The 15891-nt window shown below is 41.8% G+C and overlaps 1 protein-coding gene across 3 annotated transcripts in view; it reads left to right on the plus strand.

The window, feature by feature from the left end:
• The window catches only part of LOC139472226 (kinase suppressor of Ras 2-like), a 57344-nt gene that overhangs the window by 27112 nt on the left and 14341 nt on the right, over nucleotides 1-15891 (plus strand). For 2 of the 3 annotated variants that reach the window (XM_071254602.1, XM_071254603.1), the window contains exons 6-12: nucleotides 59-134; nucleotides 4290-4370; nucleotides 9809-9897; nucleotides 10755-10901; nucleotides 11842-11911; nucleotides 14300-14351; nucleotides 15135-15230. In XM_071254602.1, coding sequence (XP_071110703.1) covers nucleotides 59-134; nucleotides 4290-4370; nucleotides 9809-9897; nucleotides 10755-10901; nucleotides 11842-11911; nucleotides 14300-14351; nucleotides 15135-15230 — 611 coding nt within the window. Of the gene's footprint in view, nucleotides 1-58; nucleotides 135-4289; nucleotides 4371-7243; nucleotides 7325-9808; nucleotides 9898-10754; nucleotides 10902-11841; nucleotides 11912-14299; nucleotides 14352-15134; nucleotides 15231-15891 lie in introns of all 3 variants that reach the window. The other variant, XM_071254601.1, reaches the window with a different exon arrangement.

A 15891-nucleotide genomic window follows, 5' to 3' on the forward strand; every position in this document is an offset into this window, starting at 1 on the left:
GTACAGTGGTTCTTGCTTGTATGGCACATGGTGTGAGACCGATGTGTGTGTGTTGCAGACACTCTGACAGTGCCCAAGTCTCCCAAGACTCCCCTCAACCTGGGGCCCAAGATGAAGCACCAGATCAACCATAGGTAAGTGGGACACACCCGTCTACCTACTTAACAGTGAACTAGGCAGTCAACACCAAGCCAGGGATTTATCTAGCACTCAAAATTGGCAGGCAAATTCAGAAAAAAAATTATTATGGAGCTAAAAAAATAATAGTATTGGTTCTCAGGCACCGCCCACAACCTATGAAAATCTTTTCATGTTTTTAATCAAGGTGCTCACGTGATTTGATACTTTTCACGATGTAAGACCCATTTTATCACAACATAGATCTTGATTATCGATCAGATCATCTGGACTGGGCGTCGCCATTTTGTTGGAGCCCAGGAATTCCAGCCTCGTTTGGCAAGGGTTGAAACTGGACTTTTAAAGTCAGTTAACTCACTTGCTTCGGGAAGATGGACCTATGTAACATCATGGTATCATCTTAAAAAATAATTAGCATACCACGTTTATCTGCTATTTATGTAACTAGTAATTCACTGTTTACAAAAGTATTTAGTATTGTTTGCATGGTGTTGACTGCTTAACATTACAAATTTTCAACATATATTTGTATTCAATAATTCATTGTGAAATTGTAACGTAAAATGTTTGTAATTTTTTTAGACAAATATTTTCCCTAATAATGGTTTAGAGCGATGTTAACAGTTATCCAATTTCTCAAACTTTCTACAAAACTAAAGCTGTATCACAAATTTAACTGTTTTCTCAGAAAAGATATTTGAATACTGTCTGTTACCATGGTAACACATAATTGTTGATGTTTCTTTGCTCTACTCATACATTGTATTTCAGAGAGGTTGTGAGCTCATTTCGATTTTATCTTGCAACATACCAAAGTTCAATCTTTCCAAGTGTCTTGCAAGCAAATAATGCTATTGACAAAATTAGATTCCACATTCATTATTAGAAACCTCATAAAGTATTCCTGATTAGAGTAAATCAAAATGTGCTCACTTCTTGTTTCAAAGTGCCTATGTCCTTCTTCGACTTTATTACGAGTTTGAGAATCCTTGACAAAGCAATAAATTGGAGTCCACCATGTCGTGAAGGGCAATGCTATCTGTGATAGCGAGATAGCTGATAACATGCACTAAGTATGTCTAGCCTAATATGATTAGTCTAATAATACTGGAATATTTTAAGGATGTTTCATTATGCCAAGTACTCCTTATTCATGTTCAATAGAAAATAAGTCAAATAGTTCTTTATTTGGATATAGGCACTTTACTTTCCCTGCATTCCTTTCATGAATTATCAATGGACAAATCTGATTATCACAAACTCGGAAAGAAACCTGCTTCTTCTACAATCCTAGGATGGATTTCAGAATAATGGCACTTAAACTGAACTTTTAAGATTATCTGCAAAAAGCAGCAACAGATTGGCTGACATTTGGTGGACATGTTTATCATCTTGTTCTGGAAGCCGACCGAGGATATGATGCAAACTGCTGCACTTCAGCCTGTATCCTCTGCCAGTATCTACACTCACACAACATACTGCTACACTGAAGCCTCCCTCTGTAGCCCCTGCCAGCATCTACACACTCACACAACATACTGCTACACTGAAGCCTCCCTCTGTAGCCCCTGCCTGCATCTACACACTCACACAACATACTGCTACACTGAAGCCTCCCTCTGTAGCCCCTGCCTGCATCTACACACTCACACAACATACTGCTACACTGAAGCCTCCCTCTGTAGCCCCTGCCTGCATCTACACACTCACACAACATACTGCTACACTGAAGCCTCCCTCTGTAGCCCCTGCCTGCATCTACACACTCACACAACATACTGCTACACTGAAGCCTCCCCCAGTAGCCCTTGCCAGCATCTACACACTCACACAACATACTGCTACACTGAAGCCTCCTTCTGTAGCCCCTGCCTGCATCTAAACACTCACACAACATACTGCTACACTGAAGCCTCCCCCAGTAGCCCTTGCCTGCCTCTACACACTCACACAACATGCTGCTACACTGATGCCTCCCCCAGTAGCCCTTGCCAGCATCTACACACTCACACAACATACTGCTACACTGAAGCCTCCCTCTGTAGCCCCTGCCTGCATCTACACACTCACACATGCTGCTACACTGAAGCCTCCCCCCTGCAGCCTCTATCAGTATCTACACTCACACAACATACTGCTACACTGAAGCCTCCCCCAGTAGCCCCTGCCTGCATCTACACACTCACGCAACATACTGCTACACTGAAGCCTCCCCCTGCCGCCGCTGCAAGTATCTACACTCACACAACATACTGCTACACTGAAGCCTCCCCCTGCAGCCTCTGCCAGTATCTACACTCACACAACATACTGCTTCTCTGAAGCCTCCCCCACTAGCCCCTGCCTGCATCTACACACTCACACAACATACTGCTACACTGAAGCCTCCCCCTGCCGCCGCTGCAAGTATCTACACTCACACAACATACTGCTACTCTGAAGCCTTCCCAAGTAGCCCCTGCATGCATCTACACACTCACACAACATACTGCTACACTGAAGCCTCCCCAGTAGCCCTGCTTGCATCTACACACTCACACAACATACTGCTACACTGAAGCCTCCCCAAGTAGCCCCTGCCTGCATCTACACTCACACAACATTCTGCTTCACTGAAGCCTCCCCTGGTAGCCCCTGCCAACACGTACACACGCACACAACATACTGCTACACTGAAGCCTCCCCAGTAGCCCTGCGAACATCTACACACTCACACAACATACTGCTACACTGAAGCCTCCCCAGTAGCCCTGCCTGCATCTACACACTCACACAACATACTGCTACACTGAAGCCTCCCCAAGTAGCCCCTGCCTGCATCTACACTCACACAACATTCTGCTTCACTGAAGCCTCCCCTGGTAGCCCCTGCCAACACGTACACACGCAAACAACATACTGCTACACTGAAGCCTCCCCAGTAGCCCTGCGAGCATCTACACACTCACACTAGATGCTATTTCAGCTTTTATGGTATCAGATTTGTCCGTTTCATTTTCAAAATGTTCTGGTAAAAACTTTATCTTAACATTTTCTTGTCTTTACTTGACAGATTTCCTCACTACTTTCAGTCATGAATAAACATAAGTATGAAGCATCTCAAAAATGAACCACTGACAGACTAAGACACATGATTTCAAGAAATTCTGATTCAAAACCTCGAAACCTGTAGCCAGAGTCAGAGTTGTAGAACAATCTGATCATCTAGGACAGAATCAGAAGCTATTTCTCAAAGATTCAAGATATTCAAGTCAGATGAACAAAATTCAGCAAAATGCAATGCTTACATCAGTCTAAGTCAACAACTCTTGTGACTACGGTTGTGTTTTCGGAATTGGAAAGAAAATGTTTTGGGACGTTACAAATCGAAAAGAAAGACAGGGCTATACTCACAGGCAAGCCTTCTTGAAAAGGGAAAGTGTAAAAAAATATTTAATACATGACCAGTTTTACATCTAACAAAGCAAATCCCCCTGGAACAGTAAGCAACGATTCACTGTTACAGATACACTCTCTTGTATACCATTTATGTTACAATGGCCCATGGCCCAACACTAGTTGACTTCTTGCAGTGAAATAGATCAGACTTTTGTAGAGTCAATTCTTTTATTTGGTACCACATTTGTGTAATTTAGTATTGGTGGATACGTAAAACTAATAAATTATTTTTAAAAATCATTACAAGTAAACCCTTATCATCTATTTGATAAACAGTAAATTTTACTTTTGAATCGTGTATTATCCAGTGAATTTTGGTAGATATTTATTACAAAAAAAATTCTTAAGCCTATCTTGATGAAAAATCTTGAGGACAATATTTTTTTCTATTTCTGACGCTATGTTAGCCTTTTGTCATGTTTACTAGGCTCTGACTTCTGACTTCTGGCTACTGGCTCATACTCTTGCGTTATAGTGACAATACCACCGTATTCGAGTATGCAATGTGTAAGATGAATTCCGTGTTTATAAATTCAAAATGGATGACTTGTTCTGGGTGACAAGAGATTGTTTCCACTGATCAAGTCTCACCCTTGACGTGGTCAGTACTTGGTCACCGGCCACCAGAAGTTTTGAGGATGTAATCTGCAACTGGTAAACCAGCAGGAATGACAGGCATTGCAACAGTTATCTCCCCTTGTTTTTTTCCCAAGGTTTACTAACACCTTTAAGATCACGACCTGTGACGTATGTCATAAGCAGATGTTTCTGGGCTATAAGTGTAAAGACTGCAAGTAAGACAATGAAGTCACCGGTATCACTAGAGATCATTATCGTCATAGCGTACTCACTCCCTCACTCACTCTAGTAGCCAAGCTCCGCCTCAAGCTAGCCTCACTGCCCGGATCACTCTGCACACAAAGGGAGTTAACTCTCGTGGATGTTGACTAGCCTTATCGAATACTTTTCTTTGTTACTTTGTCATAAATGTATATCCTTACAAATTTTGCTAAAACAGTCATGCTGAACAAGTTCTGTTGATAATGACAACCGTATTTTAGATAAGTCTGACATGAATTAATTTATTACCAGAATTTATTAATTATCTCCTAGACGTTGAGGCAATAAAAAAGGAATTTGAGGAGTGGTTTGTTAAAGGGACAATATTTCTTGCGAGTGTCCGTGGCGGAGTCTGGTTTGTGGATGGAGTCTGGTTCGTGGGCGTTGGTAACTGACTCTGTACAGTGCTGTACTCTCCATTAGCCTCAGCTAGCTACCAGTCAGACCTTTCACTGACCTGCGGGAGCAGATTCAAGCACATTCTCTTAGTGTTTCCATCGCAGGGTGGGCAGACTTTCAAACAGGCACAGTTTTGTTGAAAATTGAAATTTTTTATTTGCTGTAACAAATAATTTTTGTGAAGCTGATGTTCATGTTTATGATTGGTGTATTAATGTCCTTGCTTTGACAGATGTGAAGGAAGAAATTACTTGTTTTCTCTCTTGAACATCGTGAGTAATATCCATGTATCAGATCTCCAGTTAACTATGACAAATACTCGGCATCCATTCACCACCGTTGTCTGAGTCTGGTTTGAAAGGAACAACACTAAACATATACACCACAATGTTTCACTGCTCTGTCATGATTGGAACAAGAAAGCATATCACCAGAACTCAACTTTTGCTTGTCATCGCAAATCGAGAGAGCAACCAATCCAGGATTAAACGTAACAAATATATTATCACTTTTTCACCAGTCCGTATTTTACATAATACGTAATTGTACTCCTAGGAGGAAAAGGGTCTGTTGTTTTGAGAGCTAATATTTCATTGCATTTAATCCCGAATTGGTTGTTCTCCCGAGAATACATATATCATTTTGAAACCCGAGAATACATACATCATTTTGAAACCCGAAAATGTTTCAATACGTTTTAATAATGGAAAGCATATACATAAATGGAGATATTATACACTGGATGATATAATCAATAGGCTGTAATTCCTTGTATCAACACATGTTGATGGGAAACATACCCATTGCATATCTGTAAGAGGGGTCAAAATACACCACTCGGTTATTAACTTCATAACTGGATGGGTCTGTCTGGTTTACTAAGAAGTGCTTGTGTTGAGGTCTGTTACCCTGTGCAATCAATGATACTGTTTATGTAACTGCACAGTGCATGAGTCAGTCACAGGACTGAAGTGTGGTAGCTAGCTGGGACTGAACTTGGTGACCCAGTCACCCAACGTTGTCGTCACCGGCTTCTTGTGACAAGTGGATCCGAACCAGACATCCATGGAACATCTCACCATTGTGGTCTTGATGGACACTTAGAGGGTTATTGGTATAAGAATAATATGACTGTGAATACAGTGATAGAAACTAATAGTTTTAGTCCACTAGTCCTTTTATGAACAAAAGCAAAACCTTTAGAAAGGCAAATTTTCTACTAGTCTTCATGATACCTTAACTATTGGGCAGTTTGGCAAGGACTACAGGACTAGTGCTAATTTCTAACGCTGGAATATGAAATTTATACCTTCACCAGCCTTGCTAAGGGTGATGCAAGTATTTTGGATGTTGCTCTGTAATGCCACAAGGATGAGAAGCCGGTGACCCCCCTCCCACTCCTTACCCTGGCCTCCAGGACTAACATTAGACTAGGCGGGGTCCTCCCTCCCCCTCTTCCTTCTAGACATTGCCTGACTGTGGTCCATGCTGTCTGATCGTCTGTCCGTCAGTCTGCCTGTCAGTCTGTCCTTCACATTTCAGCCTGTAGATATAGCTTAGACATGCAGTTCACATTGACAGTCAGCAATGGTACATGTGCTTTGGTTCTGGCCCTCTCTGACATTTTAATTTTGAGTTTTTCTTAGTCATTGAATAAATTATGTGGAAGACACTGTATTATACACAATGGAAAACACTGTACATGCAGTGTATACAACATTATACAACATGTACTGTAGGCCAAATGGATAAGATCCAGCACCCTACTATGACTGCCTCTGTTGACTGTTTGACTCATCCACTAACAACGACTCTTCAGCTGTCACTGCTTCCCTCATAATGCTCAGTTGACTGCTCTCAACTAAAGCTCTGGTGCCTGCTCTCAACTAGAGCTCTGGTGACTGCTCTCAACTAGAGCTCTGCTGACTGCTCTCAAGTAGAGCTCTGCTGACTGCTCTCAAGTAGAGCTCTGTTGACTGCTTTCAACTAAAGCTCTGTTGACTGCTCTCAACTAGAGCTCTACTGACTGCTTTCAACTAGAGCTCTGTTGACTGCTCTCAACTAGAGCTGTACTGACTGCTCTCAAGTAGAGCTCTGTTGACTGCTCCCAACTCTGGCTCTGGTGACTGCTCTCAACTAAAGCCCAGTTGACTGCTCTCAAATACCTCCCTCCCCAGCCTCTTACCATTAGCTTGCCATGAGACATGCGGACAGACTCCTTTCAAACTAGCATCTACCAGATTGTCATCCGTCCGTCCAGCAAACGTGTCCGCTAGCGAGGTGTCTAGTCTCTGTTGGTTGATCAGTAAGCAGGGTTAGAAACTAACCTTGACCTCAGCCCACCTTAACACAGGGCAAGAGGCTGAGGCTAGCAGGCTGGGCGTAACTTCTACCCCTGGTAAGGTGTATGCTTTGTTTCTTTCTTTAGATTTAACTCCAGCTTTGTGTTTGCTCCCTGTGATATTTGCGCTACCATAATCCTAAGGGGAAAAGTTTGTAAATATTGCAAGTAAGTATTATCAGTGGTCAGGCCAGTACCTATCTTGCTGGATAGTCACCAGTTTTGCTGATAGGATCACTCTCGACCGGTTTACCATGGAAATATACCCTGGGTACAAAACGATATATTGAGTTGTTCCAAGATTTTCTTTGCAGTATTTTAAATATTGAAATGGCTCAACAAACTGCCACACAATATCAACCCAGAACCTTGTTCTTTAAACTGATAAAATACTGACTGTGCCTAGTTTTGGATATAAATTGCATTATAAAACATTTCTTCTTTTTTTTCAAGTCTAAGTTACATATAAGTATTTCAATTGCATGCATTGAAAGTCTGTCTCTACTAAACCTCAATTCATTTCCCAAGTCCCCAAATGTGAATACAGTTACAATATCGGGATACACTATGGTCTGGGTACAATATGATACGGCAATAGGAACCTGGGTACAAACTGATCTATTGTTTTGTACCCACGGTACATTTCGATGGTAAACCGATTGACAGTAACCCTATAAGTTTTGTCAAGTTCGCTTGGGGTTGATCCCAGTTGAGCTAAGTTTTTGTTTGGTTGAATTTGTCCCGATTCCGTTTTGTTTTGTTTTTGAGTTCTTTAACCCCAATTTATTACTCTGAGGTTCAGTTGAGTTCACTACTTCATGATTTGAACAGACATTGGATAGATTGGATTGGACTCACCAGGGCCCACTTGCACAAAGCGATCTTAGCGCTAAGATGCTCGTAACTCCCATACTTTAACATAGGCTTACGATAGTCTTAGCGCTAAGATCGCTTTGTGCAAGTGAGCCCAGTTATCTCATCCTAACTTTGGTTGCATTCTATACCTTGGGTTTCATCCTAGACTAACATTCAGTACTGACAAATGTACCTTGATATTATTACCATGCATGCTCGACCATATATTCCCACTTCGTTTCTAACTTGATTTTTATTTTCGTTTATTTCTTTTCTTTATGTATGTAAAAAGTAAACAAATTAAATTGGATTAAATATAAATACTTGAAGTTGTATTTTCAAACAACATGATGATAATGTTATGACTACTTTACATATTGGAAAGTACAAAAAGGCATTGGAATGGAATGTTGTGATGAATCCATATTAAAGGTACATGAAACTGGAATGTGTGAATGTGTGACAACTTGCACAACTTAAGGTCCCGTCCTCAGTCCTGTCCTCAGTCCTCAGGCCCGTCCTCTGTCCCCATCCCTTGTAAGCTATGCATGGTATAGTACTTGTGTGTCCCACATCTGTAGTCAAGTGGAGACAACTCTGGTTGGTCTCCGGCGTGTTGTGCTGTGTGTGTCTATGGTTGACTGGTTCCCCTGTAGACGTGTGTAGATGTTTATATTTCACATAGATATATGTAAGTATTTCAACTACAATTAGATGTTTGTCTGGATATTTTAGTGTGCAGTAATAAAACTATCATCATTCGGATATTTGACCGGTAAATGCAACTTAATATTTAATTTATTTGCAATTTTTGAAAATATAATTTCTGTATCATGTTCAAATGTGTTATTTTCATATGCATTAATTTAAATATCCTGATTGTAATTTTTGTTTGGTTTATTTATTAACTTTTATTATGTAGTTACGGTGATATAGAAAGTGTATACATTTGGTGAAGATAGTATTGACCCAAAGGACTCCGGGTTGAAATTGGACCCCTATGCTTGTCTTAAGAGGCGACGGGGCGGTCAGGTACCCTAGTGGTTAAAGCGTTTGCTTGTCACAGCGAAGAACCAAGTTCGATTCGCAACATGGGTACAATGTGTGAAGCCCATTTCTGGTATCCCCTGCCGTGATATTGCTGGAATATTTCTTAAGACGGCGTAAAACCATACTCACTCACTCACTCACTCACCGTGAGAGGTGACTTAATGGTCAGCACGATGACTTAGTTGTTTGCGTGTCATTTTAACCGACAGTTTGGATAAAGGCTGATAGAGTGTCATTACACTTCAAGGGCATGAATCGTTACTAATGCTTTCACTCACTGGATTGTCTGGTCCAGATGGGATTATTGACTGGCTGGTGTGACATAGCTGAAATACTGCTGTCTTTCATGCCTTGCATAACATACATTCACTCATTTTGTAGAAAGCAAAATGTTTTACTCAGTTGTCCGATTGTGAAAGCTTTAGTCTACTCAGCCATAGTCATGTAGGTATTATGTAGGTATAAGGCATCCTGAAGTTTGATGTAGGTGTGTTTTTCCCAGCGGTGAGGTTGAAATATATATTTAGTTTAGTTTGTTCTAATAATTTTCAAATTTAATTTAATTATAAAAATTAATCTTATTTAAAATTTTAATAAATTTCGATAGATATTTGTTTGATAAGTCAGTTTATGAAGCTTGTCCTCACAATGAAGAATCATCTCCAGTTAAAAAGCTGTATTATGTGTTTGTTTGCCAAATACTTATTTGTCACCTCTGTATGTTCTAATGGACATTTCTTTTACTAGGAAAAAATTCCATCGTGACTGTGCTAGTAAAGCCAGGCCGACATGTGGTCTGACAGACGACTATGTTGATGCAATCATAGGATTAACAGGTAGGCCTGGATGCATCTTTCATTCACTTGATTTTGACCACAATTGGGATAGTGGAGCCGACCAGTGTGCCCTTGTGCTCCGTACTTGTTCTCTCTCAAGGACAGCTGATCAGAACAGAGGCCCAGTGCCCCATGCTTGCCTGTCTTTCTATAAAATCGGCATTAGTCTGGGCACACACACCCGTGCTTGCACGTTGCTATATATGTGCAATAATCTTGGCTGGACGTTTAAGTCCCATTTCACTCGCCTCTTCTCAACTTTCTGTCCAGATAGTGAGGTATAGTTGTCCCATGATGGCCGATGCTTGGCAGAATCATCCCCTGGTACCTCGTACTTGTCTTTCCATGGGTTGTGTGGGATCCTCCAATATCCCATGCTTGTCTCAAACGACCCGCGGTACCCCATGCTGGTCCCCCCGATTGTTAAAGTGGGACAGAATAGCAAGGCAGAATATGATATGATCGGGGGGTTGATTCCCAATTCACATGATTATGTTTCTAAGTTTGTCAGCTCCATGCCCCATGGTCGTGGGTTTCAGCAAAGTGGGAAAAGTCTGAGACCTACTTCACTTCAGGCTTTCCTCCCACATTAAGCTGATATACCATGATAAAACCGAAATACTGTTTGCCTTTAAACCAGTCACTAACGGTACACATGCATTCTCATTCATACATGTACCCTGAAAAATCTCTTATTATGTGATGAGCTGACACTGAAGATCAAGGTCACTTTTTTTATGTTTATTGTTGTACCCATATTTCCATAACCTCATCCAAATGATCTTTTGGACTTGACCTCTCCTTGGGTCAAGGTCAGGAGAGGTGTTCCCAGAGTATCACACTGCTGCTTGTTTCAGGTACTGACCATATGCCGGACTCCAGCTCCAACACATCGTCCTGCAACTCTTCAACTCCATCATCCCCTGCTCTCATCTCATCCGGCACAGTCACATCACCATCCCCAGCGCCATCCCCCAACATCTCAATACAGTTCCAGTTCCCAGGTGAGTCTCTTCCCCTCCCACCCAACATCTCAATAAAGTTCCAGTTCCCAGGTGTGTCCCCCCTCTTCCCCTCCCAACATTTCAATACAGCTCCAGTTCCCAGGTGAGTCTCTTCCCCTCCAACCCAACATCTCAATATAGTTCCAGTTCCCAGGTAAGTCTCTCCCCCAACATCTCAATATAGTTCCAGTTCCCAGGTGAGTCTGTCCCCCAACATCTCAATATAGTTCCAGTTCCCAGGTAAGTCTCTCCCCCAACATCTCAATATAGTTCCAGTTCCCAGGTGAGTCTCTCCCCCAACATCTCAATATAGTTCCAGTTCCCAGGTGTGTCTCTCCCCCAACTTCTCAATATAGTTCCAGTTCCCAGGTAAGTCTGTCCCCCAACTTCTCAATACAGCTCCAGTTCCCAGGTCTCAATACAGCTCCAGTTCCCAGGTGTGTCCTCTCCCCCCCCCCCCCCCACCCCCCCCCCTCCCAACATCTTAATACAGCTCCAGTTCCCAGGTGAGTCTCTCCCCCAACATTTCAATACAGCTCCAGTTCCCAGGTGAGTTTCTCCCCCAACATCTCAATACAGCTCCAGTTCCCAGGTGAGTCTCCCCCCTCTCCCCTCCCCCAACATCTCAATACAGCTCCAGTTCCCAGGTGAGTCTCCCCCCTCTCCCCTCCCCCAACATCTCAATACAGCTCCAGATCCCAGGTAAGTCTCTCCCCCAACATCTCAATACAGCTCCAGTTCCCAGGTAAGTCTCTCCCCCAGAATCGCGACCTTTAGGCTTGTCTGACTGATATGAGGAATCTGATTATTTGATTTGTGTTACCAAGGTGAATGATGAGGTTATTCTGTTTTTGTGAGGATCATATCGAGTCAACTTGTGTTACAGAATTGCCTTATCTTGTGCTACTGAGGATCATGATTGTGTTATCTTGTGTTACAGAGGTGCCTGATAGTATCACTGCCAGTCTCCCGATGGACTATACCATAAGCGGTGACCACATGGCATATGAGTAAGTAATCCTTGAAAAATTCAACTCTGTTTCCACCTCTGACCCTTCGAGTCATTTTGCACTTATTGTGAAACATTGAAGGACTCTATGTAAACCAGTGGTGTCATGGACTAAATGTCTAACAATATTGTTAAGGTGAGTTAGTTTTTGATACAAGAAATGAAACAACCAGTTTCACTATTTATTATCCCCCGCCATGAAGTGGAAACGGGATATAGGAATGGGTGCCGTCCGTCACGTTTTGTTTCCGGAGCAGAACTAAAAAAGCATGAGATATATCTTATTCTTAACTAAACTTAGCACATAGATAGGTCTAGTGGTGGCACAGATCTTGAAAACCATGCAATATTTCTTCACCAAACTTGGCATATAAATAGGTCTAGTGGTAAACTGGTGCCTTTTGATACTATGAGAATTTCTAAAAAACATTTTTTGAGTTTCCCTGATAACGACTTTGACTTAGACTGAAAATCACCAACTCTCCAACTCACTGTCTTGGTGCTACATTGGACTTGTTGTTTACTGATCATGCCAGTGCTGTAGCATTCCAGACTCCAATCTACTAGTCATATCATCAGATGATAGGTGCTGTACTTCTCTGTACACCTCATGATCACCCCTGCTCGCAATGATCTCTAAGTAAAGTAAGAATTCCCTTACTTCTGTGATTATTGTTGTCCCCCGCCGCGCGAAAGCGCGAAGCGGGGGATATAGTATTCACGACCGTCCGTACATCCCACCTGTTTGTTGCCGCGATATCTCAAGAACTAAACACTGGATTGTCTTCATATTTGGAAATATAGTGTATATACAGACACCAGTCGGTTTTGGTGACCGTGACCCCATTTTCAAGGTCACTGCCGGCAAATCTGCTTTTGGAGTTGGAAAACGGTGTTGCCGCGATATCTCAAGAACTAATCGCAGGATTGTCTTCATATTTGGAACTATGGTGTATATACAGACACCAGTCGGTTTTGGTGACCTTGACCCCTTTTTCAAGGTCACAGCCGGCAAATCTGCTTTTGGAGTTGGAAAACGGTGTTGCCGCGATATCTCAAGAACTAATCGCAGGATTGTCTTCATATTTGGAACTATGGTTTATATACAGACACCGCAGACACCAGTCGGTTTTGGTGACCTTGACCCCATTTTCAAGGTCACAGCCGGCAAATCTGCTTTTGGAGTTGGAAAACGGTGTTGCCGCGATATCTCAAGAACTAATCGCAGGATTGTCTTCATATTTGGAACTATGGTTTATATACAGACACCGCAGACACCAGTCGGTTTTGGTGACCTTGACCCCACCTTCAAGGTCACAGCCGGCAAATCTGCTTTTGGAGTTGGAAAACGGTGTTGCCGCGATATCTCAAAACTAATCGCTGGATTGTCTTCATATTTGGAACTATGGTGTATATACAGACTCCGCAGACACCAGTCGGTTTTGGTGACCTTGACCCCATTTTCAAGGTCACAGCCGGCAAATCTGCTTTTGGAGTTGGAAAACGGTGTTGCCGCGATATCTCAAGAACTAATCGCAGGATTGTCTTCATATTTGGTACTATGGTGTATATACAGGCGGGGGACATTTCGTCACTTTGTGACAAATACTTGTTTAAGTTATAACACAACTCATTACAAATACAGTTATGTTTTCTATCGTAAACTGCAGATGGTAAAACAACAACAGTAATAACTTTTTTAGTGCTTGCAATTAGGCCACTTACAAAAAGGTCCATTGAACATAGTTCACAGGAGCTAATGGCTTGCACACAGCCAGACATGTCATATTAGCGGAAGATATGAGTATTTCAAGCTTGTTTTTATCTGAATTGCTCAGTGTATTAATCACATTGAGAGTAGGTATCATCAGGCTGACTGTGTTCATAAGGTCTGTTTTAAAACCCAACAAGGCAGTTGGGCAGGTGACCCATAAATGTTGCTTGCCCATCTTCAAAGAAGAAGTGACATCACCTTATTTCATCTCCTTATCAGTCACCGAGCACACAGTTTCTCTTGATCGTGAGCTTGGTATTAAGAACCCGAGTTCAGCACAGATCTACTTTCAAAGTTGCAGCCTTGAATCAGAAGAATGTCATGGAAGAATTATTAGCTGGAAAAGATGATTTCAAAAGAAGGCGGGAGCGGAAGACATTCCTAGCTGTATTTGAGAGGGTGGAACAAGACTACTGGTGACACAGCTGCTTGTCGCGATCACAAAACAAGAGTAAATTGATTGGACATTTGTTCTTTGTGTCATGTCATTCAAAACGAAGCTTAGGTGGTGAGTGGATCGAGGGAATAATGTGGAAACTTTAAGCACTGGATAAATCGATGATGCTTTTAACTATTTCATCTCATGATATTGATGACTGTCTTTTGCCTTCACAGAGATTACATCAACACAAACACGTCCAACGATAGTGACAGGACTCTTGTAGATGTAAGTATCTAGCCAAGTTGTCAGATTAATAGATTGTGAGACCTCAATGTTGTGGCTTTATTGAAATGGATGATGTATGTGTGGGTGGTTCTGGGCTGGAGTAAAACAGGTGACTAAATGATTCAGGGGCGGTGGGGTAGCCTAGTGGTTAAAGCGTTGGCTCGTAACGTCGAAGACCCAGGTTCGATTCCCCACATGGGCACAATGTGTGAAGCCCATTTTCTGGTGTCCCTCGCCGCGATATTGCTGGAATATTGCAAACAGCGGCGTAAAACAATACTACTAAATGAATTAGGTGGTCATACTCAGTGTCTTGTGTCATTGTACCCCAATGGCCTGGATCAAGGATGGCATGATCGTTGCTCATAATATCAATCACTGGATTATCTGGTCCAGACTTGATTGGGTGCAAGCCGCTGTCATATTGCTGGAATATTGCTGAGCGTGTAGTTCAACAACAGTCAACCAAACATGGATGTGTGTTATGTGGAGACACAACTACATGCTTCACTATCAGGTCAGTTGAAGTGACATTAGTTCCCTCTAGAAGACCCCAGGCATCGATAAAAACTGACTGTTTTAGTTCACTAGTCCTACTAATGATAACATATAGCAAAACACTTAATAATGGCAAAATTTCTACTGGGGATTATGATGCCTTAACTATTAGGCAGTTTGGCAAGGACTATAGGACTAGTGCCAGTTTCTAACGCTGCCAGGGCAATATTCCAGGAGGATCTTCTGCATATTCATTCTGTGATTGTGATTGATGACTTATTGCAGAGTACCGGTAACCCCATTGACAGGACACTGCTAGATAGGGTGGACTCTATGGACAGTCAGGATGATCTCGGACATGCTTGGAACAGGCAGAATAGTGTAAGTAGACTTGACACACTACACTGGAAGTAGAATGGATGGACTGTGTGGAAAGTGGATGATCTGGGACCTGCACATCAATTAATCAAAGTCTTCATCTTGTTTTCATGTCGTTGCTGATAAATCATCTTTGAAAGTACAAAAATGATTTGTAAGAATTTTTGTGAAAAGACATTTGATTGAAATTTGATTGAGTTAAATGTAGGGTTGTAGCGATGTCACAATACAACAGACATCTCAATAGTCTGTCCACAGTACAATGTAAAGACAATGGATTCTATCAACAATGGCAATGACTCAAAAACTATTTTGATTTGCTAATAAATGTTATCATCCAAAACTGGCTCCCGAAGGAGATATCTCTTTGGTGAGATCAAGCGATATCTAAATTGTATATATCTATACAATGAAATTGTATTACAATGCTTTGCAGACCATTGTGACGTCATTGGTTACCGTGATATCACAATCAAATGACATCACTAATGGCTCTGCTACTGAAGCTGGAAGCAGTACTTTTTACACTAAGACACTGCTTCTTACTGTCTACAAACTGAAAAAGTTGGAAGAATGATGTTGGATGATAAATAAAATCTCACCATTGTGTCTTTTGATATATCAACACTTAAGAATTCACTTTGTGTGAGTTCATTGGAGTATG

Source organism: Haliotis cracherodii, unplaced genomic scaffold (genome assembly GCF_022045235.1).
Source record: "Haliotis cracherodii isolate W230 unplaced genomic scaffold, xgHalCrac1.p SCAF_24, whole genome shotgun sequence".
NCBI lineage: Eukaryota > Metazoa > Mollusca > Gastropoda > Lepetellida > Haliotidae > Haliotis > Haliotis cracherodii.